This window comes from Topomyia yanbarensis, chromosome 3, assembly GCF_030247195.1.
Source record: "Topomyia yanbarensis strain Yona2022 chromosome 3, ASM3024719v1, whole genome shotgun sequence".
NCBI lineage: Eukaryota > Metazoa > Arthropoda > Insecta > Diptera > Culicidae > Topomyia > Topomyia yanbarensis.
The window spans coordinates 8,681,064-8,707,290 of record NC_080672.1 but is presented as its reverse complement, the minus strand read 5'-3'; the positions used below and the strand labels follow the sequence as shown (position 1 = coordinate 8,707,290).

The 26,227-nt window shown below is 38.6% G+C and overlaps 1 protein-coding gene across 4 annotated transcripts in view; it reads right to left on the bottom strand.

The window, feature by feature from the left end:
• Positions 1 to 998: 998 nt before the first annotated feature.
• Positions 999 to 26,227, bottom strand: part of LOC131694003 (putative leucine-rich repeat-containing protein DDB_G0290503) — a 49,837-nt gene continuing 24,608 nt past the window's right edge. For 2 of the 4 annotated variants that reach the window (XM_058982332.1, XM_058982333.1), the window contains exons 3-11: positions 21,763 to 21,914; positions 18,798 to 19,345; positions 18,560 to 18,744; positions 18,264 to 18,501; positions 18,041 to 18,206; positions 17,843 to 17,986; positions 17,654 to 17,753; positions 2,482 to 2,625; positions 999 to 2,288 (exon numbers count right to left, since the gene is read on the bottom strand). In XM_058982332.1, coding sequence (XP_058838315.1) covers positions 1,349 to 2,288; positions 2,482 to 2,625; positions 17,654 to 17,753; positions 17,843 to 17,986; positions 18,041 to 18,206; positions 18,264 to 18,501; positions 18,560 to 18,744; positions 18,798 to 19,345; positions 21,763 to 21,914 — 2,617 coding nt within the window. In that variant the 3' untranslated portion in view covers positions 999 to 1,348. Of the gene's footprint in view, positions 2,289 to 2,481; positions 2,626 to 8,795; positions 16,999 to 17,653; positions 17,754 to 17,842; positions 17,987 to 18,040; positions 18,207 to 18,263; positions 18,502 to 18,559; positions 18,745 to 18,797; positions 19,346 to 21,762; positions 21,915 to 26,227 lie in introns of those variants that run through there. The other 2 variants (XM_058982334.1, XM_058982336.1) reach the window with 2 other exon arrangements.

Here is a 26,227-nt window from a genome sequence, read left to right as displayed (position 1 = left end):
TTCCATTGATTGTAGGCCGAGAAATCAATGAAATATAGAGGCACCCTGATTAATATGGTGAAAATAGGCATTTTACCCTGCCACATCGACTCCCTCCATTAAATTTTTTAAACTTTTGTACATATCTCATTTTTAAACAAAATCAGTTCAAAAAAAGGTTTTTTTTAAATTTGTGTATCTAAAAGACATTTGTAGTCATCATAATAACGCTAAATGGAAGTAAAATCTGAATTCTTGAATTTGGTTACGTATACTGATGCAAACACTGATGAAGGCTGCAAGTCGTATCTGAAAAGCGAAAATAAATGGTAGAAAACGTGTGTAAAGTGTTTCGTACACTCCACTAAGACCTCCGTTCGCGTATATATTGTGAACGAAAGCTATTTTCTCCTCATCTGGTTTATGTGATCCGGATGGAGAGAACAAAATTCACAGAATAGCGTTGAAGGAAGTCGTCGTTTATATCCCACCTTAATGGAGAGAATAAACAAGCCGTGCTGCATATTACATATAAACCAAATTATCATATCTGACGATTCTGAAAACTCTTTCCGGCAGCCCCTTAGAGCCTCTTGGTTCTACGTTAAACGTTTATATCATTTTTATCCAATCACGAACTTTTTCGAGATTAGTTCAACAGCAGGGACAAGGCCGGCAGATATTACCGTTGAATATTTATGATAGCTTCTGTATCGTCGACACCGCTCCCGAGAAGCGAATCCTTATTGACCTTTCGGCTGCATGTGGCCATAAATACCAAAAGTAGCAACTCTTCAGATTTCATGCGTAGTAGCCTTACACTATAATTTAAGGGCAACGAAAAGAGGGATGAGTTTTATACATTTAATCAAAAATATTATTATTTTTTTGAATCGCGAAAATTTTACTTTAACGCTGAAATTATATTACACTACAAGTCAACATACGATACCCACAGGGGCGGAAACCAGCATTAATTTGAACGAGGATTTTCGGATGAATGTCATACCCGCAAGCTGTCATTTTTTCCTCAATTATGTATTCTATATTATTTAGTACATCTTCGTAAGGCCTAATATAAGTAGATCACGCTAGATTTTCCGTCACGTGATTTTCACTAAATTCATCGTTTCACTCTGACTTGAAAAGAGTAACTGCGACAAGCAGTGTCCATTCACAACAAAGGAGCAAATTTCGTTTAATAATCCAGCTGAAGTCGATGTTTATTGCAAATACTAAATAAAAATATCAACAATACTATTACTAGCAATAGATGATAATAATCATCAACTCAATCAGAATAAAATACTCCTAAATGTTGTTTTCCATCTAATAACTAGCTACTACAGCTGGTACTGTGTGTTCGTTACTACGTCGATGAGGATCGTGGTCCCGGAGCACACACAACAGCATCGATGGCTTCAGTCAAAACGTCATCGACAGCGTGGGAGGCAGCTTCCGCTACGACATCCGGTACAATCTTCTCAGGCATGTTCTGCTTTAGTTTCTGCTGCAGTTCACACATATCGAGGCATACTGGTTCCGCAGGTGGTAGCTCATCTACTGGCTGTGATGGAAGTTCGACCACGGTACACATTGACAAGTCTTCTTCTTCTTCAGATTCCATCGTAGGGTCCGCGGTAATAACGATGATCGGAGTTGGTATGAGAATTGGTTTCTCCGGTTGAGATTCGGGAAGTTGATCACTTTCTATTACTAGGATTTCAGACTGATCTAGCATTGCAGTAGAATCTTGGTCAGTTATGGATTCTGAACTAATTTCGTCAGGTGAGCGTTGCACTGTTTCAGGTGATAGAATCTCAATAATCATTGGTTCAGTTGATTGAATCAAAGTTGTTTCGGTTTGAATAGCCGATTCGGGGACGTCTACCACAAGAACTTGCTGCGCTGCCTGTTGATCTTCCTCTTCCTCTTTGATCAAGTCAGCCTCATTCTCCTCGTATATAACGTCACAAACGATGGGAACGGAAGTTACAACTGGTTGAATATGTATTTGGGATTCTAGCTGCTCCTGCTGATATTGCTGTTGTTCTTCAAGCAACGGTAGATCGTTTGGTGAGTTTAGCTGCTTCCCTCGATTTTTAGCCCTTCGTGGAGGCTGTGGAGGGTTCAGTAATTGTTGCTGATGAAGTAACTTTTCCTCTTGCAGCTGCATCTCACGAAGCCGTTCCGTCAGCAATCGTAAATCGTGATCCTGGGACTCGATCACGCTCTTCAGTTCCTCGATTTGCTGCAGGTCTTCCCGCCGGGGCTCGCGTCGTTCATATCGCATTCGCATTTCCTCGAAGCTGGGTGAAAAATAACATTTTAGTAATACTATTGGAAATCAACTTTGTGTTAAATTTAGTAAACATTTTGAAAAAAAAGGATGATCACTATCTATGTTATATTTACAAGTGATTTGACGAATGTTAGTTATGAAAAGTTGATGAAAATGGTTGATGGTCACGCCGCAAAGATAACCGTAGCATGTATACTCACAGATTCGTTAGGCATCGACACTTTTTGTGCAGGGTCGTAATTTCTTGTGCGTTCTTCATGTCACGCGTTTCCAGCCTGCTAACCTCGAACTGGTGATCCTCTTGAAGGTCCTTGAGCTGCCGCTGATGGCCGACCGTTAGCTCTCTGGATCGATGTTCAGACGAGATAAAAGGTGGTGCGATGGAAGACACACAGATTGCGACGATGAGCGATGATGGTGAAAAAAACAAAACGGGGGTGGTACATTTTTCGGAGCAATTGATAGAAAGTTTTTTCGAATAATATAAGAGGTTTAATGCGTTACACTACTGCAGCGATCGAGTAAAAACAATTGGGTCGATAAGTTATCAAAAAATGAATATGTTTAAAGATTTATTACAATTAGTTCTTGCTAAATCCTATTACCAGTTGACTAAAATTATGTAGGATGAAGGAAAACGCAATAACAAATTTCGAAATGCATAATATTTAGGATAGTATGGGGTATACCTCGAGACAAGAAAATGTTATCTCAATAGTTGCCATTTTATGCGTTTGGTTCAATTTATCACAACGCTTAAAACAGGTTGGTGATTGATTCGACCTGAAAAGTTGTCGAATATTTTAAAATCAAGTTCGCGGCTTGCCTCTTCATGGTGAACCGTTTGATCGTAGCAATCGTGGGTGAAAAACGTTTGTTTGGAAACGAGTTCATTCCAGTGTGCCTGCACTTACTGTCTAAGTATTCTAACGAAAGTAGAAAGTATTTTTGAAGCAAGTGAGAGTGAAGGTTTGGTGCAACTCGGTTAAATAGTGGCAAATGCTGCGAAAATATCGCATGTGACGGATACTAAAAACAGGAACAGTGATCTTGAGAAAATCAAGCGTTAACATCGACTCGCAAATTCCTAGTATTAGTAAGTGATACTGCACCAAAGTGAGCTGTATAATGACTAATCCACCTCGCAGGGCATGTTAACCCTTCTTCAAAACTTTTCTGAAAAAAACATCGGCGATCATAAGAATGGCTGGCCTCACGATACGATGCGAGTTGAAGCAAACACACCAATAGGGGAAGCCACTAGGCAGGATCACATAGCTTCCAGGTGATTAATTATCTCTTCGAGAAGGGATAACTAAAAATCGAAATGGCGCAGGCGAATCCTCCAAGCCGATTGGACTCTTGGCAACCAAACAACGGAGGCCCGAGATTAACTAGCAACCTCAGAAACTCCATACTCCGGTGAAAGGAGATTCAACCACCAAAATAGCTCCCAACAAACAATTCGGAACAACTATCTGCTTAGTCAGGGATAAAGCGCTTCCCTTTGTACCTGCCCTGCCCAGGATAGTACCGACCACAGTCGACGATCCTCCGACGTCTACCGGTATAGGGGACCCGTCTTCCCCCGGGTAACTCGCAAGATAGCCGCTCCATCCAACGAACGCCTGTAGGGGTGGAAGGGCAGTCCACTAGTTCATACGAGCACCACCCTCTACCCAGGTACGTCCTTTATAACCTCAGTAGCAGCAAACCAAATCGAAGGCCGAACGGGGACTTAGCCTCCAATTTATTTTTTGACAAATTACGGACTATATAATCATACTGCTGCAGAAAATTTAAAAGGTGGTTCCCATTTATAAGCCTGTTCGTAGAAACAACGTGAAAAGGACGAGCGCGTCATAAATGTGAAAACAGCTGTGAATGCGGCTGCAAGCCTGTACTTCAAGCATCGTTACACGATCCGGACTTTTTTAATGACAGGGGAACACGGCAGTGTCTGTCGAAGAAAGTGAAAATTCTCGATGTTCATTCCCGCCCGGGCTCTACAAGTCAGCTACTTTTTCAGAGCAACTTGTCGCTTCTATGATATCTTCCCCGGAACTCCGACGAATGGTACGGCATGCTCAGATAAAGCTGGACTAAAAGGTGTGCCTTCTTTTAGTCGACAGAGATGAGTTACCTATGACGAATTTCGCGCCAACTCGAACAAATGATGGCAACACCCTCTCAGATTTTAATGAAACTTTGTGTACATGAGAACTTTGTCGCAAAAAGCAGCGGTGGTCAGCTATTTTCGTCCGCGTCCCTTATCACCAATTTTTATACAGTGATTAATCTTAGAAAATGAACCACCTTGGTTATGCAACTAATTTTTTCCGATCTTTTTTAAAAGCAAATAAATAAGCAATTTTCATTTCGTTATATTCTGAATTGCACATATTTTGTCGTATGTAATTTTAAATGTACTTTCATTTGATGGTACTGTAAGGGAACACGTATCCGCCGGTTGATGCCAATCGAGCTGACATTTCTTTCGACTAAACAAACTAATTTATTTGTTTGTTTAGTGTTTATTTGACCAACTAGGAAACGAATGCACTGGGTCCTTGATGCGGGTGGGAAATACGCATGGTCTTGTCTGAGTGAATGACTTTTGAATTATGTATGAGGGTGGAGAATTGACAATTCGCAAGATCAATTCAAATCCAATTACCAATTTGCGGCAATCATTTCAGCATGAGGAACAAATGTTTTATGGTCATATTTAATGCTTTACTTTTAGTCCATTAACTCATCAGTCAATTATACTGAGCTAAGAATAGGTACGTACTATTTGGAAACGGGGGGTGTTTGATTCGTGCATGATGGTAATATCGTTTAGGAACGCAGTATTTGTATTTTTTCTGTTTCGCGTTTTCATTCTAATATCGAAACGTTTAACTCGAACGAGGTGGAAAATTTCAAGTTACAGGATCTCAATATGCTTGTGATTATACCAATAAGGACCTTTTATAAATTCTGCCACGCTATTAGGAGGAAGAGTTATGAATAATTGTAACATAAATGGAAGGGGAGCACGTCATGTGCTTTGACGCAATCGGCCGTTTTACGCACGATTGCGCCATGTATATAGTAAATTCCATAGAACATGAACACTTTTGCTAGTAGCGGCATAAAAGTGCTACTACAAAATGAAGGAAAAACTAAAATAATTTGATTCGTATTAGACCAAGGGGAAAAATAACGTGGTAATATGACAGAGAGTTAGTATTGGGTAATCTTCGCGTGACACAATTTTTGAATGTTCCACCATGCCACTTTTAAACTCATTGTTTACGGTCCATTTTACATTGTCGACAACACTCCCGACAGCCGGCTGTCCGGAGTTCAAGTTGTTTTCGATGAAACAATCTCAATAAACGATTAGCCAGAGTTTAAACGCCTAGAAGATTTACGTATCCTACAGTCAATAAACTATTCAAACATGCACGAAAATATAGTCTCAGTCTCATCGCTTGCTTGAAGCGAATCCTGACTAACAACCCACCCACTACCCAATCCGTGGTACTTATGGGAGCGTCACTGAGTCGGGGCCTTCCGTTAAGTAAGTACCACATCAACACTTCCTTTCGCATCCCAAGTTACGATAAAGATGGTCGGGGTCTGCAACGGCGGCTCTCAGGCGACACTCTCGCTTGGACTGGATCAATTGTTATTCCCAAACAATGCTCCTCAAGTAGTCTGGCTGGAAATGAGAGTCATCAGTCTGCAATCTACGAAGTATACCGTGCTTTCGCAACGCAACGCATGAGAACTTTGTCACAAAAAGCCACTTTGCATACTTTGTCTTTTGAAAAGGGTCAAACTTTTTTTACCATTTTTTTTCAAATGGCTGTAGTCTAAAAATGACAAATCCTACAAAAAAAATGTTGTAGCAGTGATTTTCACAAAATCAGTCAAATATTTGAATAAAAATATTATTTATAGACTCCTACACTGAAAAAATCGATTTTAAAAATTTAAAGCTATTTACAAAAAAAAACAATTTTGATTTGGATGAAATTTAGGTAATTATGTTCCTTACCTACCGTCAAAAATTCAAGTTCGGCACTTTTAAGGAAAAAAAGTTATTTGAAAAAAACTTTTCCTTATCCAAACTCAATTTTTTTCAGTGTATTTTTTATCGAAAACTGAACCAATGAAAGTCATAATAATCTCAGCATCTAATTTCCCCACTGCTAGTTGCCTGATACATGCAAAAAGTATCAGTAGAGAATGTGATATAGCATCTCGGACTGGACTGGAACGAGGCCGAAGGGATTCGTTCAACGGTGATCTGGTACTAGAATATTTAGCGCTCGACCAGACAACTTGTATAATATCGCGATAACCGCCACCACAAGCGCAGAGACCGCTCTCCACGACCTCAATCCGCCGGAGATGGGCCTTCTACGTATAATGACTGTACATGACCCGAGATATCACCCGAATAAAATCATGACTCTCATCCATTCTTTTGGACCAAGGTTTGTTGATACCTTTAGGATTCCTAAACTTCCATCGTTCCACGAAATTTGCCAATTTTCGAGCGTCCTCTGAAAGATATATTTAAAAACTCGTTGAAGCAACGCGATCTTTCACAAATATCATTTTCTAATGGCCAAATGTCCACATTCTCATTATCATTCTAATCCAAGTGTCTACCTTCTCATTACCCGGAATGGAACACTGCGAATGAACTTAAACTAAGGTAATCCGCTATGATTTTTCAGATAAAGTACTCAAAAACTCCCTCTCCAGGAAATACAAAGAGTGATTTCCATGCTCCATCAAACGGAGAGCCTCCTGTAGCTGTAATGATGTGGGGATGGTCGTTGATAGGTAAATATAAAACCATCAATTTTGTGGGGAGAATGTTGGCAGCACAGCCTCTTTTATGATTGAACTCACCACTACTGTCATACTAATTAGCATAGAAGCGATGCATAGCTGATATCATATGACGAATGTTCCGTGTATTCCAATCGCAGAATGAATCGAATGCACAACGTAGGCCAAGCCACCAGACGAAACATTTTTTCTCTGATGATCTGTCCGTTAATCCGTCGACGGACCGGTGCCAATAGTCGCGTTTCTTAGCTTTCATCAAGTTTTTCATTTGCATTTGTAGCGTCGCGTATATTGAGAAAAATTCGGACGATCCGGCGTTCAAAAGTCCCTTTTGCGTATAATTCTAAGCAATCTATGCCCACCACGAAGTAGGAGACTGTACACGGTTGTTCGCGTCGGGAACTCGTTTCGTCTGACCTTTAACCGTACTGCAAATGCATTGTGTAAAACCTGGGGGAAATGTAGGGACTGAAATATAGGGACACTTGGGGTTTTTGATGCCCCATGTGGAAATTCCTACTAGTTTCTTACCGAGACCAGGAACCATTTACTTCGATTTTGTAACAGCACCCTTCAAGGGACACTCTCAGGCCTTTACGAGGAAGCTTAGAAGAGAAGACTGATTTTCCTCTTTCGGAAATTAATAGGTACATTAGAAAATGTTCCCACAATGGGATGGTCAAACTCTCGCTCTTTAGTGTACAAGGAAACGTAGAAATTAGTCGTTGTCGGTTGCGTAGCGATCTTTTGCATTATCGAAGCGTTTCTTAAAAGAATGTTTCATTTTGTCCCCACTTAATTTATATGCGGGATATGTCAAGAGATTATGCGGGGTCTCTCCACAGTAGGAAAACTTTTCATGATTCTCTCCGCATTTTTCACAGCGTGCCTTGTTTCTACAATAAGTCACTATAGGCCCAATTGTTTGCAACAATGGCAGTTCATGCCTCGCGGCACAAAAAGGCGAACATGTAGACTAGCCCCTTTCAAAGATCAATGTGGAAAGAGCAGATTTGGCGAAAGGTTCGAAATGAGGCTGATGGAAAATAATTTTGATTTTTCCTGAACGCAATTGCTTACGAACCAGAATTTTCACTGGCCAAAGCAAAGGGTTCTTGAAGGAGCGAACCCTGTACTTCGCACTTAAGGCCCCTGTTGGAGAGTGCACCATCAATCTCTACTTCCCATGCGGGTACATAGACAAGACACACTGTTAAATGGCTTATCTTTGCCCTCATTCAAGTTTGTAATGAATATATACCAAATTCGTTACTGATACTTTTTGCATGTAACAGGCAACTAGTAGTTGGGAAATTGGATTCTGAGATGATTATAACTTTCATTGGTTTAGTTTTCGATAAAAATACACTCAAAAAATAAATTCAGTTTGGATAATGAACTTTTTTTCAAATAACTTTTTTTTCCTTAAAAGTGCCGAACTTGAATTTTTGACGGTAGGTAGCGAACATAATCACCTATCTTGGAACAAAATTTCATCCAAATCAAAATGGGATTTTTTGTAAACCGACTTTAAATTTTCAAAAATCTATTTTGTTCATTGTAGGAGTCGATGAAGAATTTTTTAATATTTTTATTCAAAAATTTAACTAATTTTGTGAAAATCACTCCTACAACTTTTTTGTAGGATTTGTCGTTTTTAGACTAAAGCCAGTTGAAAAAAAATAGGTTAAAAGTGTTTAACCCCTTTTCAAAAGATAGTCTAGATCATTTTTGGAAAAACAAAGTATGCAAAATAGTTTTTTTTGTGACAAGGTTCTCATGTACAGAAAGTTTCATTAAAATCTGAGAAGGTACTGCCAACTCTAAATGCGATTTAGCGCGAAATTCGTCCTATGAATATTGCGTGGGTTCTCCATATCTTCTAAGGTAGGTATTCAACAAACATTCCCTTCTCTTTAGCGAAGTAAGGATATGGCCAGGTGTACAGTGCACTATACCATATTTAGAATAAGTCACTGTATAAGACATCCATGCTATGCTGTGGATGCTATGCTATGCTACTAGCAGAACGAGGCAAACTATCGAAGGATAACATCACTATGCGCTGGATCAAAGTTATTCGAGACATATCAACATGTCAAGGAAGTAACCTAGGAGCATTGCTGTTTTCGCTGTTTTTCAATGACTTTTCCTATGTGATCCAGCCAGGATGTATACTTATACACTGGAACCTCCTTTTCCGAACCAAACCGGGGGTTTGTCAGAAAAGTGCATCAAAGTATGCTTATATTTATTCATTCAGGTAAGTATGCTTATTCCAAGAATTTCCTAGAATGAAAGTCTAAAGATCTACAAGCGCATCCAGCTTTCTTTCTGTCGTATATGAATGCGGTTGATACTCATGGAGTTATTGTGTCCAATTGACATTTATAGTCATCCTCTACTTTTTGAAATATAAGATCTGTAAGCGCAATAAGTAATATGTTGATGATTTGTTTTCTGTGTATGTTCTTAGAGGTTCATAACAGAATGCTCTATATAGTGTGAAGTTCAACGAATGTCACAGGTCAATTAAGGTCGTAGTTGAGCACATGGCTAAAGATCTACATGCATAATCTACACTGTAAAGAATAGCAGATAAAATGAATGGAGCAAAATGTAAGTGAAGTGAATCAAGATATTCTCGCAACTGGCTTGATGAGTACATTACGTATATAGGATATTGATGAAATTGATTAGTAACGTCGTTTTGAAATCTACGATTCCGGATAAGCAAAACTTTTCAACATCTTGACAATTAGGGTATTTTTAGAACAGACATTGCAAGTAGATGACGGAAATCGATGAGTGACGTCATTTTGAAATCTAAGATAGCGATTTCCAGTTTAGCAAAACTTTTTAAAATCCTAACAATACGGGTAGTTTTGGAACGGACGTTACAAGTAGATGACGGAAATCGACGAGTGACCTCATTTTGGAATCTAAGAAGGCGACTTCCGGTCGTGCAAAATTTGCGAGAAGTCTTAAAATACGGATTATCCTGGAACGGGTTTGTCAAGTAGATAGAAATTGAAATGAACAAGTTGTATCATACATTGATTTGCGAGTACCGGAATCTACCCAAGCCGCCTCCATGTTGTTAGGGCCGTAGAAAGTTTAGCTTTACCAGATGGCACTATTTAAAATTGCAAGATGGCATCGACAATCGCTTTTTGGTATGAATTCTTGCACCCCATTCCGAAAACTGTTAATGTTAATGTTAGGCACATCAATAATTGTGCTCAACCGGAAGTCGCTATCTCATAAATCAAAATGTATTTAATGCATTGATTTCTGTCATTTACTCGTTAATTTTTATTTCCGAAAATCTCCATTTTGTTTGTTTTGTAGAGAATTATTGGGATACAGTAAAGAACCGATTTATCAGCCCCTGATTTTATCTGCTCCCGAGGTGCTCCCGAAGAGACCAAGCAAAATTCGAGAACATAAATATGTTCTTAAGCATATTTTTCTTAGCCTAAAGATTCAAAAATAAAAATATCAATTTTTCCAATTTTTGCGCTGGAAATTTTTAATTAATAATCAAATAGGATTATGAGGCCACGTCTATGGACTACCGGAACGGGAAGTCGTCATCTTAGATTTCAATATAGCTCAAGCAATGGATTTTCGTCATCTCGTCAATTCCATACCGAAAATGCTTATATTGTTGAGTTTATAGAAAGTTTTCTAAACCGGATGCAACCATTTTGGATTGCAAATTGGTATGAAATATTGATTTCCGTCATCTACTCGTCAATCCCATTTCGAAAATACTCAACATTTCTTAGTGATGGAATATTTTAAATTGTGTACAACTTCACGCGCTGCGTTCGTACTTAAACTTTTTTTACGAACTTGGTACTTAAAAAATGAGTTCGTTATTTCGAATTTAGTTCGTAAAAAACTACAAGGGGCAACCCTATGGGGTTGCACGAGCTGTAGACGTAGGACTATACTACTTAATGTAAAATATTTATTTTCTTAGTACATTTATAGTAATAATAAATCAAATATATTTCTTACGTATGGTTTAAACACAACCAATCAACATCGAATATTACATATTGAACCAAACCTTCTTGATTTTCAGGTCATTTCATTTGTAGTAGGTGATCGAATCCGATTAAACTTATTTTAGAAGATCGAAAGAAAGAAGACAGAAAACTGTGACCGAACTAATATCTGGAACTAAATCTTTATAGCATAAGATTAGCTTGTAAAAACTGTTCGATTGTGTGTGGTAAAAAACCCGGACCAGTGAAGAAAAATCACATTTTAGACAATATAATATAAAATATAATTTCATGTATAGACCAAGCATTCTAGTTATATTTTGCCATTATTGTAACTTTCCTAAAGTACGCATACAAGTATAGCGAATGCAGTGGTCTTAATCATATATCGAAACTATAAATATACAAGAATCGAAAACAATTTTATATATGGACAAGATCCGTTTTTGCAACGGCTTTTCAATTGGCAGTGTATTCATTCATAAATAGGCGTTGTAGTATGTACCTATTAGTAGAATTATCGAATGTAAATAATAAACTTTCGTTGTGCTATTTAGTAACAAATTAGATCTACCTACCTACACATTCGCCTCAAATATTAAACCCAAGCGCACAGAGAAAAATGAATCAACGCTCATGATGATGGGTAGAGCGAAAGAAACAACTAATACCACGACACTATATTAATCGTGTTTGCAAATGGAGCTCGCATGTACAAACTATTTTGTGTACTAATATTGCGAATTTTACCCCCAGATAGACTCACAGCAAAATAATGTTGTCACAAGAATATATGCTCACACCGCATTTACCATAGTTTGGTTGTTGCGGCGGCTAACAAAAACAACATTCAACGCCCTCTCTAGGATTGTGCATAAGATGTTCGGTTTGTTTATTTGCTGTCCCCCGTGCAGTTTAACGTGAGGACATTTATTTTGCTGCTTTTAAAATGTGCACGAAAGTCTATCGACAGACGAAACGGGCAATAATTATACATAAAAGTGTGCTGGAAACGAGCACAACACCAAAGATAGCATAGTGATTGAAGGGTACAAGCTCAGTCGCATTCACTGGGTAGCGTACCTCCACAGCCAGTGTAACGGACTTCTAACTCAGCTACACTGGCTGTGAAAACACACAGCGCAGTGATCTGCTTCGTCTGCCGTTCAACAGGCAACTGGAGCTGGTCTGGCGAAATCCGTCCGTTTGAATAGTCGATGATGAGGTCATTCACAGAAGCGTAGCGCGCTAGGTACACAAATCAGTCGTGCTGGACTAGGGAAGCGCTATCTTCTCTGTGTAAATGCGTGGTATTTTGACTAGGTTGTTCATTATTTAAATTTTTAATGCCATGATATCAAAAATCTTTGGGTTTATCTATTGGAATCTATTCTTAGAAGTATTTCGGGGCGATATGCGCAAAAAAAATTAAAATTTATCGTGAGATGACTGAATTATATGCGTTTAAAATTGGACCACTTTTCGTTACATACCATTTTTGTAGAATTTGCAACGTGCACCCCTATATCGAAAACAAAGACGTAGTCCTACGTCAAAAAGTTACATAAATCGAAAATTATACTATGATCACACTACGAGCTAAAACTTGTTTTAACGCTATCTTGGCGACATTTTTCTTGTTTCTAATTATTATAACGTATTTGAACTTTGTAGTGTGAACATAGTATTACGTAAAATAGAGTTCGTAAATGGAGGTTTCGGTGTATATGCTGAAGATCTTCAATCGTTTCTCATGGTACGGTCCATAGCAGCTTTCTGTGATTAGTGTTACCTAAATTTGTTGACACTTACTGTATCTAAATGCGATTTCTATTACGCGCAAAAAAAAATCCAACAGTCTGAAACTATACTGTTTCTGGGGACGTGCTCGAGAGAGTGTCAGTCGATCGAGATCTTGGTGTTCTTCTAGACTACCACTGCTCTCATGTAATATCAAAGGCGAATAGAAACCTTGGCTTCATTATAAGGCTAGTTAAAGAGTTCACTGATCCATATTGTTTGAGAGCTCTGTATTCTTCACTTGTTCGCATAGGCGGCTCCAGCCGGCTGGCAAAGGGATGGCACACCTTTCTGACAAAAAAGGTGTCGAATTTCGGAAACTTATTTCTGAACACGGTTCGTATTTAGAGATATGTGAATAGTTAGACAAATCACAACACCCTTGAATCATTTTCCTCTACTTATCGTCAAGGAATCCTTTTCGCCATTGATTTTGTTAACATAAACAACACATGGTGAATGTTTTTGTTTTACAGATAGTCAAGCCCAATTTTAAGCAGTCGATCAGGATACAATGAGTGATATGAAAGGCTTCACTATAGCAGGTCTGTTAGCGATACAAACTCAGAAAGCATTGACGAAATCATATTTTAATAATAAGCTTTAAATTTAATTTCAGGTTATCATCAGGTGACATACAAGATATCAAAGTTTGTTCTCATTTTGTTGCGTTTTTTTGTTTATTCATTTTTCCTCGGCAAAACATCAAATTGAATACTTGTTTTGTTATCGATAAGAAATTTTAACATCTCAATGAATTTTCAATTTACTTTCGCAAATAGAATCTCTGTTTGGGATCATAGCGCAATTTTTCTAACCCAACGCCACAGCATTCATATTAGAGCTAGTATTTTCAGAAAAACCAGAGAAAACGAAATCAGAGACCAACAAGTCCAAGCACAAGTCGTGATTCAACCGCATTCAATAAAGGTCAATCTGTTGAGAAGCGTCGTTTCTCACTCGTTGACCATAACTGATTGAAATCCAATATCTTAATGCAGCCTTTGAAAGGTTAGAGTAGCTCACTTAGAACTATTGGTTTTTGGTATATTTGTTAAAAATCTATCCCATTATGGCGAAAAACTGAACACAGAACTGTGCGGCTAATCCGTCTTCGATGAGGCTACAAATGTCACCGAGAAAATAAACAACCAAATAGTAGCTCCCAACAGAAATCGGTCAGAATTCGGGCCCGTACGACCAGGTGCTGACGAAATTTGATGGTTATGCGAAAGCCAATTTCAAATAAATCCAGGAGCTCGAATTTTACAAAGCTGCTGCTCACGGTTTCTAGCAAATTAAAATTTCTTTTCGAAACGTTTGGTTTGGCAAGGAAACTGTTCCTGTGACGAGAAAATCAGCATCAGCAGTTCCATGATAACGTTATGGCAAAATCTAGCCAGCTGTTATAACAGCAAGGACTTGCTTCAATGGTCAAAAATGGGGTCCTGTTGTGTATGTGTGTGTTTTTTTTACTTGGTGATAAAGCTCTTACGCCAATCCAGCACATGTTAAATAGTTAGAGCTTACTACCGATTTCATTCATTATGTGCCAGAGTGAGGGATTCTGAACAGAAAAGATAACTTTGAACCCTACTCATCAAACCTCCACCAAGGCAATAACGTAATAACGAGCCCGTCGAGATTCTCGGATTTTCATTACCGGTATTACCGGTAACACAACCTTTGTAGAAACTATATTTTGCTTGTTACTAGCAAAAATTCGAAATTAATTTTGTTACCAAATTTAATTATTTGTCTTTTACTTGGTTAAAAAAGTATTACAAAGAACAAAACTGATTCCCTTTTTGATCACATCTAGAGTGTGTTGAAGTAGGAAAATGCAAATATCTTTTTACCAAAACAGTTTCTGGTCGGCACGTTCCTCTCGTGCCCCTACCTGGAGCCGCCAGTGCTTGTTCGGTCTATCCTTTAAACTTTAGCATTTATCTTGTGTCAGTCAGTCCGGTTTCTCATCTTGCTCAGAAGCTAGAAATCGCTTTGCTGCTATAGTAAGATAAGCATTCAAATTTACCCGTACGCCGCTTGTCCACTTAGTGTGTGAAACGTGAACAAACAATGAGTGACAATGCAAATCAAGTTTATGCCCCGTTGTATTGCTCTTGACTTTTCGAAATGTCTGGTAAGTCTATTGATTCGTGAAGTTGAACATGAAGCTCAATGTAGCAGAAGCTGACGCTGTACAATTCTACCATCTACGTCATGCGGTGCTGATTATGTATGAAAACATTAGTCAAGCAGGATCATTTGCTTCGTAGAACAACTTGAAACACGTCGTCGAATGTAATGACATTTTATATAACATCCCAACATACATAGACAACGACACTATTGAAGTAAAGCTACATGACCTGGCATCGTGTACTAATCCCGCCAATATCAAACAACTCATTTCAAAATACAGCGAAGTGGAAACCGTTAAGGAAGATATTTGGAAGAATTTCTTCCCAGGTCTCCGCAACGGAGTTCGTATGGTAAGAATGCGTCTGACAAAACCTATCCTCTCATAACTGAAAATCCAACGCGAATCACAAAGTGTAACATTTAAGCAGCGAACATTGGTCACGCACCCATGGCAGATTCCTGCGTGCCAATTCTGTGATCAGACGCTACACAGCGGGTAACCTTGCGCAGAGGCTGCTAAGGAAATCCCATCTGTTATGACCAAGACCGGTCACATTCGTCGTATTCTAAACCATAACCGGTTGTTAAACCAACGACTGCAGACCGGGCAGTAACAAATACCAGCTAAACAACGATCGGGCCCAGTACCACAAAACCAACTGCCTTTACCAACAGCGAAGTATCAAGGATTACACCAAATACCTCCAAACCAACAACCATCACAACCAACAAAGTACCTAATGCCGATTAAGAAGGATTTACTACAGCGACCTGTAGGTACAAGAAACAAATAAGAACATCCGACCGTGAGCATCATGCATGCAGTACCGATGACGACATGGACGTGAACGAAAACGCGAGGGAATAACCATCAAGCTGCGGCAGACAACTTTCCTAATGTTTCACCACCAAGGAAGAGGGTCTCAACACGCTGCGTCAACAGGACCCGATGGACAGTTATGCTAAATTGCTAACGCCTTGAGCCGTGTCAAATAAACAAGAACGAAAAAAATCTATCTAGTGTTCTTATATGTACATTTGGAATAACAGAATTGAAGCAGTGCAAGCAAGATTCCTTCATTTTGCAACCCGATCGAGCTACCACCATACATTGATCATGGCTGTCTGCTGGATATGGACACTTTGGCCAAAAGACGGAATATATCCAGAACCGTTTTCGTAGGAAAACTACTAACTGGCCAAATAGATGCCTCGCGTGTCACCGCCAGCCCAAATTATTAAAAACATTAAACAAATATAATTAACATTAATGTAGTCGTTATTCTATAAATGTTTTAAGGATTGAATTAGGTAAATGTATCGATTGAAATGCTCCGTTAAAATGAAGGAAAGTACTTCGTGTAAACCCTAAATATGGTAAAATTGTTATCAGTGAGTGCAAAATTTCTATTCAAAATCTGCGCCGGCTCGGATCTATATGTCATTCATCGATTCACAAAGTATTGATGAATCCCAAATTTTCACGGGTTCAGAAGTTTATCCATTCTCTAAATTCATGAGTATGATCGAAATATTTGAGGTTAAAAACAAGTTAATTTGTGCTTAAAATCGAAAAAAGAAAACGTGATTTATCCGGGGCAAACCCAAGCACACAATTAGACTCTATTTATCCGGCGCAGTTTAATGTAGACGATCAGTGCCACTGTCAACAGGAACGTGATCACAGCCAGCAAACCGGAATGTGTCTGGTAAAAGATCACCAGGGCCGGAAACATGGGATAAGCCCGCTTTACAAAATCTACAAGGAGGTGCGCTAAATTCGCAAACGGCTCGTGCGAGGTCAGTGCGTCGCAAGTGTTGTCGTTACTGTCGGTATTATTGTTGATGTCGTGACTTGCCGTAGACGGTGAAGGTGAAGCTATTCCTCTGTTTTGTATGTTGCTTTGTTGTTGAATTTGATTTGATTTGGTTGTCGTTCGTTCGTTAGAAAAAAATGGCACAGACATCATTCACGTAAAAAAAATAAAATAAAATAAAAAGTGAAGGTTGATGTTCAATCGGATGTGACAACAGCGGAATACACAAGTGAAATTATGAGCAGCAATGAAAAGAGAGAAAAAAGAAAAAAATGCAATTAACTTAAAAATGAAGTGCTCTGCTCTGCAGACGCATCAATGCTTTTGGTTAGCACACAATGACCAGAGACAACAACGAAATTTCGCGTTATTCTATACGAATGAACTTAAATCAGTCAAGGTTAAGTCACGTCTTCCGTTCCGCTCGGTACTAATCCATTTCGTTGGATGATTTCCGTTTGCAAATCAAATCAAATCAAATCAAGCAGACAATTTAGAAAATTTGATTATTTTGTTCTACGAAAGATAATAGAATGTGACTTTGCATACATACAAAACTTATGGTGTGCGAACTATTACTTTGGAAGTAAATGAACTCTAAAGTGATACCAATGAGAATTAGAGATAGTGCGACAGCTAGACAAGTTAGGCTCTTTTTTGGATCTGTTTACCGAACATGCTTAGATACAGGGAAAAACTACATACGGAAAAACAATCCATCGGATTCATTCGACACATACCTGATTTTATTTTCAGCTTCCTCCATACGTGTTCGCTGTCGGGATTCCATCAGCTGTAGCGCTTCTTCCTTCTCATGCACCAGTTGTTTCCATTGTTTTTCTGAAATGCGTGAATATATACGTGTATTGAAGTAGATTGTGATATACTGTCCTCTCAATTAAAATTTGAAATATGACGATTTCGCTCACCTAGTTCCCTTTTGTGGTTCACCTTAAGCAGCTCAGTGGTATCGGATAACTCGCGAGCGAATTCCTCCTGTACCTGCTGAATCCGTAAACTGAAGTGCTGCTCCATATCCTCTTTCTCCTTCTCGTGCTGCACCTTCAGGTCCTCTGGAAAAGGAAATCATGCAACAATCTATTATTGTTGAATGGACTGATACTAACCGATAATCTGATCCCTTTTGGACATCTCCTTCTCCAGAATCGCCTCATGTTCCCGCTCCGCACGTTCCACAAACATTCGTGATTGCACAAGCTTGGCATCCGCCTCCGTTTGTGCATCCTCCATCGCTTGTTTCTGTTTTTTCAGCTTCGCTTTTAATGAGTCGATCTGAAATAATTTTTATAAACTTTCAGTAATGAAGCCATCGAACAAACCATATCATACCTCATTTTTGAGCTGTTTCTCGCGCACATTAAACTTGTGGGTAAGTGCTTCTGTTTCCTCCAGGGCCTCCTTCTTAAGTTTAGCGATCGCGGACAACCGTTCCTCCATGTGCATCTGCTCTAGCTCGTACTTTAGCCGGCTCATCTCGTGCAGCAGCCGATCCTCCCACTGCATGGCAATTTCACCGCGGGCGATCTCAATTCGATTGAGAGCTTCTCGTTCCTTCTCGCACAGTTGACTGATGATAGTTGGAAAGACATTATTAGGTATTCAATTGAAAAATAGTAAAAGCTTACTATTCACAGCGACTCTTAATTTGCTGAACTTTTACGATTTCAGCTTCTAGTTTACTGTTCGCAACCTCCAGTTCCGCCTTCAGTTTGTCTACCTGGCGACTCATGGCAGTCAGTGCTTCCTTCTGATCATATGTTAGTCCTCGCAGTTGTGCAACTTCCGCTTCGTACGTTCGCAGGTGTTTGGCCTACAATGAAACCGGAAATCAGTTCTTGTCTACTAAAAAAAAACCCTTTTTACCTCTTCTGAATGTTTTCTCGTCTCCTGCTCCAACCGGACGGCTTTATCCATTGCCATCTTTCGCTCCCGTTCTGCGCCCTCCAGTTTCTCCTTGCAGTGCTTCTGCATCGACCGGATCTTCCACTCGCAATCCTCCATCAGATGTTCCTCCCGGTCGGAATGTACCGTTCGTAATCGCTCAAAGTCATTCTTCCATTTCACCTCGACCTGAGTGCGTTCCTTCAACGCTATTTCGAGTGCCTCCTTGATTATTTTCTGTTCCTCGGCTCGTTCCTCCAGCAGCTTATCGCGCTCCTCCTTCAGCTTTTGCGCCTCCGATTTGGCCTCGAGCAGCTGACTGTTCAGCTCGTTTGCCAGCTGACGTACGTCCTTGAGTTTTTCATTCACCTCCAGTAGCTCTACCTCTAAATTTTGGTACCTAAGATTTAGCTCATCCTCCCGTTCGGAGTATTTCAGTCTTAGTGCGTCCATTTGGGCATTCTGCGTCCGCAGGCGCATCTGGATGCCGTCGCATTCCTTGCACGCCGCTTCCAGTTCCGCTTTGAGACCTGGCGAGAGAAAGGGGGACCTTCATTACGGACAATTTCTCACCAAATATAGATGATTATCGTGGCCCTACCAGATCCAGTGGAGGCTTGATTTCCCATCTTGGCAGAAGAGCGAATAAATTTTTTGAACGTCACCGCAAATGGATGACGGAACAGTGCAGTCTAGGCCCACTATGATTACGTGTGTTTTCGAATTTTCGTTTGAAGCATCACATAAATTCGAACATGCATCGTGTTGTACAAATTTGGCACTGAAATGGGCGTTGTAGTTTCATCGTACTGAAAGTGAAACTGTTTCCTTTCCGTTGCCCTCTCCGTACCCAACCTTCCGCTGACTTCCACTAGCATTGTTGTTGATTAATGACGTGTTTTATTTCTAGAAAACATTCAATCTAATAGCGCAATAATTGGGCAGAGCGTGATTAATGTGACGCTCTAGGACGGTGAACGAAACATTGTGAATATTTTTAGTTGAAACCTTCTGTATTTTGAGCAATTATACTAGTGAGTTGCCTTTTCGTTTGTGAAATCTTAAGAATTTTTAGAAGCGCCGAGGATATTTTGCAAAATCCTTTCTAGCTATACAAGTTCAAGATTTTTTATAGAAATTTCGGAATGCCCTGGAAACAAAAAGGATTTTTGACGAACTGCATTTGGGTATATTTATAGAATTATAAAATTTAATGAAATGCTGCGACCTTCACTTTTACAAAATACAGATAGCCTAAGGAATATCTGGAAAGTCCTACGAGTTATAGGGACAGTTAAACTTTTAGAAAGTCCTGCAAACTTCCAGAAAATCTACAAACTTTGGAGCAGTTCTTTCGGTACACAGCATATATCAAAAAAGTTCAGCAAGCTTCAGACTAATCGTACATGTACACGGGATACCCTACAAATGCCTAGGAATTTCTACGAATATTAGTAAAGTTCCATAGCTCAAGAAAGTCCTAAAAATCTGAGAAATTTCAACTAATTTTGAAAACATTAAATTAAATGTAGGATCCCAAGACCTACTCCATAAAACTAAATTGAGAGACTGAATGAATAATGAACTATGAAACTGGAGAAAATATTAGAAAATCCGATGTTACTGGACTTACTGGGAATTTTTGCAAACTTCATGGTAAGCTTGAAAAATCATGTAAACTCCAAGAACACATTTGACATTTCTACTATACTCGATGGTGGGAGTTACCTTTTCCAAAATGAGCCATTGTTTTATAAAACAATATTAGGATAAAAAATAACTGATTGAATTTCAGTTAGGATAAAAAATAACAATATATACTATGGAGGTATGCCAGTACAAATTTTGAATTAAGCAAACAATTTCATGCATTGCCCCTATCATCAATTGATCAGTCAATTCCGATCGTCAAAGCATTTTTTCGCATATAATGGTGCAAATTGAAAATAATACAGCGCACGGCTCTGTGGCGCGTCTGACAGAATATTTAAGATGTCAGTGTTATAAAAGATTCGTATCCTCAACAACCTTCATCACACCGATTAGCAATATAATTACAAACAAGTAACCTATTTCACTGGCTACCGCGTAATTGAATCAGTAAACAAGCTCGCATCCGACGCGCCATTTCTAAATATCTTTCATTCGCCGTCATCCACGCCAAATCAGGATAGTTCCATATCTCATACATTATAGATTACTCCAAAGTGAATGATCTATTTATCCTCGTAATCTAAGCAACCCAAGATTTAATAACCAACAGAATTGGCACTTTACCGACACCCCCAGTACACCTAAAAATACCACCAAGTCGTAGAAATTATCTAAAGCAAGCAGAATAGTAGGCGAGACTGGCAGTACAGTAAACAGACGAAACGCCGAACGGTTGGTGACGAAAACCGCAGCCAGGATGTGCATTGTAGTGCCACGCTTTCCCGCGAAGTAGATTCAAATGACTCAACTGTCAAGTGTTGATATTATTTCCTAGCGTTAATCTAATTATAAAAGAAACAACTGCATGGTGCGCTGGCGAAACGCGTTCAACGGTCAGGTAAATTCTTGTTTCTATTTTACTCTTCGCAATTTCCATTGCGACGTTTTGCTTCAGAACCGTCCACTACGAATTCAACCATCCCCGCTTTCTGCGATGGAATTAAAAATTGATTCGCGATTCGAGACAGGGAAAGCAACAAATTTTACACCACATTTCTCATCTACACCCACCAGGATAAATAACCGAGTGTCATTTACCCCGTAAAACTCGTGCTGATGATTTTCCGTAGTAAAGGAAATTACGACTCCCACATTAGTACGACTAGCAAGAGGTATAATTTACATCAAGCTTACAAATGTGCCGCCTTTGACGTCTTTGCTTTTATTACAGTGCAATTAGGTACCCGAAATGTCAACTAAAACTTGGTCCCTTGCAGAGTCGTGTTGTACTTACGTTCTACATTGCATTCCTTCAATGAAACGTCTCGTTTCACATCGTCCAACCGCGACTGCAACTCGTACACCTTGGTTTGTGCGTCGCTTGCCCGCTTCTCGGCATCCTCGAGTTTTGCACTGTAGCGTGACTCCTGGTTCACTAGCTCCTTCCTGGAACGAATGAATGGAAAAGGAGCATCGATGAAATTTTTTTATATTATTGTATTTGATTATGTTGTTTAGTTTACAGTACATTTCTAATTCAATATATTGAGTGTTCAGCCACAAGTGGTGACCTTTTATTTCAATTGTTTACATGATTCAGTTAATTATCATTAAGATATAATATGCTTCCGAAGTTACGTGATTTTTGCAGTAGTTTCTAAGGCTACTTTTTACTTGAATAAGAAGATAAACTATCTATCTATCTTTGTATGTATATGATTTATAGATTCCCAAACGGCTTAACCGATTGCCGTAAAAATTTGTACATTTGTTATGAAGCATGTTTGTGTGCCTTTGGTTAGAGATTATCTGCGCGCCAGATGACGCTTCGGAACAAATTATGTTTTCCTCCTATTTCGTTGAAAGTCGCAGCAACGCGCGATGGGGTCCCACATTTTGGCAATTAATTCTTTGTGCCAAACACTGTCGAAAGCCTTTTCAATGGCTAGAAGAGCAAAACAAGTAGAGCGGCGCTCTGAGATATTTGTCTTTATCATGTTAATTACTCTAACAAGTTGATGAGTAGTTGTTCAATACGATATCCAAATAGAATTCTCATTGATATGTGACATCATTCTAGTCAGGATGACTTTCAAATAATATACTAATAGACGAGGTCGATAACTGGATGCTTCTGCTGGATTTTTATCTGGCTTTCACGATAAGAATAATTTACATTTTTCTATTTTTCAGGAAAGTAATTGAAAACATTTATTAAATAATGCGTTCAACTATTTCAAGATGATTTCAGGTTTTTAAGAAGAATGTTGAAAGTTTCATCATAACCTGGAGCTTTCATATTTTTTTCCTTTTCTATGATAGATTGATCTCATCACAATTTGTTTCAACAATTTCGTCTAAAGACAATTCTTGATTGGAAACCTTTTTATATTATTAAAAGACTTTTTTTTTCAATAGGACTCACAACGTTGATGGGCGCTCTCAAACTGCTAAGCAAGTTTTCGAGCTTCTTCCTCGTTTGTAAGAAGTATGTAAAAATTGGTTCCTCAGGTTTCTTTCAAAGCTGGAATTGGTTTCTGATATTTCTTAAGAACCTTAGAAAGTTTCCAGAAAGGTTTAGAATTTGGCTTGATTTGTTCAACCTCTTTCGTGAAATTTTCATTTCTTAAGAGTGTGAATCTATGATTATCTTTTTGTAGATCCTGATAGATACAATTCAAAGTGGGATCAGAATAACGTTAATATGTTTTCATGTTTTAAACTTTGGTCACCGTTCGATTTTGCTTACAGGTTTCGGTTGATGTTGTTCGGTGAAAAAATATAATGAAACTATTTCCGTACTTTTTATTTGGACAGTCCCGCGAGCGAGAAGCGGATGGCCGAAGAATGAGTAGGCTGAAACGTTAACAACGGAAATAGTTTCATTATATTTTTTCACCGAACAATATCAATCGAAACCTGTAAGCAGAACGTTAATATTGACGACTTCGAACATTATTGAAGCGAATCAGAAGTTGAAGATCGTCGTCAATAATTAGAGTATCGAATTTTATCTATGTTGTCGGTACTGATAAATTTCTAGCATCAACTATAGAATCACTTAAATTTTGTAATGTCGTATCAATGCCAGCTTTATTTTGTAAATTATGATCATGATGAAAAATAAAACTCAATGTAAGTTTTGTACCTTTCCCAATTTGCTTCTTGAGAAAGTGAAAAAGTTACAGAAAGGTGACTAGAATCAAAGTCAACATGTTCAATAAATTCGCTACAAATGTGACTTTGATCTGTCAAAACCAAATCAATTGTTGATGGATTCCTTACAGACGAATAGCACGTAGGTCCAGTCGGGAACCAAATTGAATAATAACCAGCAGAGCAATAATTAAAAAGTGGTTTTTTACCGTTGGAATTGCTTTAAGCAATCACCGATTATAAAGAATTTCGACCTATTTCTTGTAAGTTTTTGTAAGTATCCTTTGCTTGCCAGTGGCAAATACGCTGCGACAATAAAAATTATACCAAGCTAGGTTTCAACTTCAATACTCAAAGTATCGATCACCTTGGTGTCAATAGAAGGTAAATCGTGATGATTGGATTCTGCGATTGGTCGCTATTGCGATTCCTCCGTCGAATCGAGCAATTCCATCAAATCGATGAATATCAAAATTAGAGTACTCTTCAATTTAATATTAAGTTAAAAAAAATGGTCACAACGGCAATATATACATCATATACCCACAAGAAGTTGAAAAATTCATCTTTGCACGTTTTTAGTGAGCGATTATTTCAGCTCAATAATTAGATATTCAAACATGTAGGTAGATTTTAGCATTGCAGTCATCAATTGAAACATTGATTGCTGCAAAAACACGTTTTCTCCTGTAATGCTAGATCCATTGGAATAAAGGAAGCGTTGTATCGAGTGTAGTCACCGCTCCTTAATTCAGTCGCGTTACCTGTCATTTCGAGAAACCGTGTAAAAAAAATCCGTTCTATTTCGAGAAACCGTGTAAAGAAAATCCGTGTTATTTTGAGAAACCGTGCAAAAAAATCCGTGTTATTTCGAGAAACCGTGCCAAAAAAATCCGTGCTATTCCGAGAAACCGTGTAAAGAAAATCCGTGCTATTTTGAGAAACCGTGCAAAAAATCCGTGTTATTTTGAGAAACCGTGTAAAAAAAATCTGAATTTTTTTATTAACAGCTATTTGGTTATCGTATTTACCAATGAATACTGTTGGACATTTTAAATGCACAAGGGGGCTGTCAATGTGCCCAGTAGAAGTTTTTTAATTTTTCGAGGTGGTTTTTTTAGAAAAATGTAAGTTTTTTTATTCGTTAAAAGAAATTATTGTCCGTTAAAAAGCAATAGTTAAAATGGTAAAATGTTTCAATTATTTAGAGTTTGTTAACTTTTTGTAAATTACACTGTGCTACAGCGATTTTAAATTTTTAAAATGAACTAGTATAGCAAATGCGATACATAGTAATGTACACACGAAATTTTGAAGCAAAAAAGCATTTTTTGGGACCTTTGCCACAACAAAATTAGCTACGTTGTCATTTTCAGCCGATTTTCGGTTTTGTAACATTTTTTGAACGAAGAAAACTAGACCTTTCGAACAGTATGCGGTCATATACAGTTTGGTAAGAAACATTGTTCGATTCTGGGACAACAATATCAAAATTGTCATTTTTTGCGATTTTTTCATGTAAATGGTTATCTTCTCATTAAAAGAATTTTCATAAAAAGTAAAAAAATCATTTTGATACAAAGACTCTCTTGCGCAATTGAAATGTCAGAAATTACACTTAGCGAATCTAGTTATTTTAACGACTGCAACCTGTGCCTGGATGGATATCGATCCGTCCCGCGAGGCAAACTTTGCAAAATCGTACGAAATGGCGACTATCTGCCAATTAAACACCGATCTTTAGGAGGACGATAATGTTTTGTGCATGTGTGTCTCAAAAAGTGTGATGTCCTCTAATTTGTCTAATTCTGAAAAATTTTCTCCTGTCAGTGCGTTTGAGTCGTCTATAACTATACTAAACCAATTTAGAATTAGAACCGCCTTTTGTCTTGTTCCTATTCTTTTCTTTCGTCTCCTAGGTCTGAAGCGGATCAATCGACTATTAATAAATATGATAAAAGATGCCAGCAGTATTGGCCCTTATTCGCAAATACGTTATTCACTACAACTGTGCTATATTTCTTCTCGATCTTATAACAGAATTTGGAAATCTCTGTTCTAAATAGTCGATATTGGTAGTTGTTATGATGTATGATGTAATAAGCTAGAGTAGTGACAATATTTTTCAGTTCCACAGATACAATCTCCCTTTATTGGATACTTCAGAGTTATTCGCATCTGCTCTCGGAGACCACCAATCCTCCAAACGACTCAATCTGCTCGAACCGAATGCACATTTCAACCACTGAGCATTCAACTCGAACATATCACACCGAGGAAGCGATTTGTTATTTCCAAGAACCAAAGCTCGAGTGAAACAATCAACATTCTCGTAGGTTCCAGTCCTGCACATCTTCTTGGAACCAGCTAACATATCCAAGCTCGACAGCTAGAGAAGTCACATATATCTCCACCCAAGCGAAGTGATCAATTCACTTGTAAGTAGGACCACTCATTCACAAAGCAGTCATGAACACATCCGTACCAAAGAGAACAGATCATACCAGACGAAGGCCACAGGTCCAGCACCAACTTGTCCCATCTCAGTAAAAAAAATTGACTTGTGCCTGTCCCTAACTCTTTGAAAGCTTTATTTAATCAGA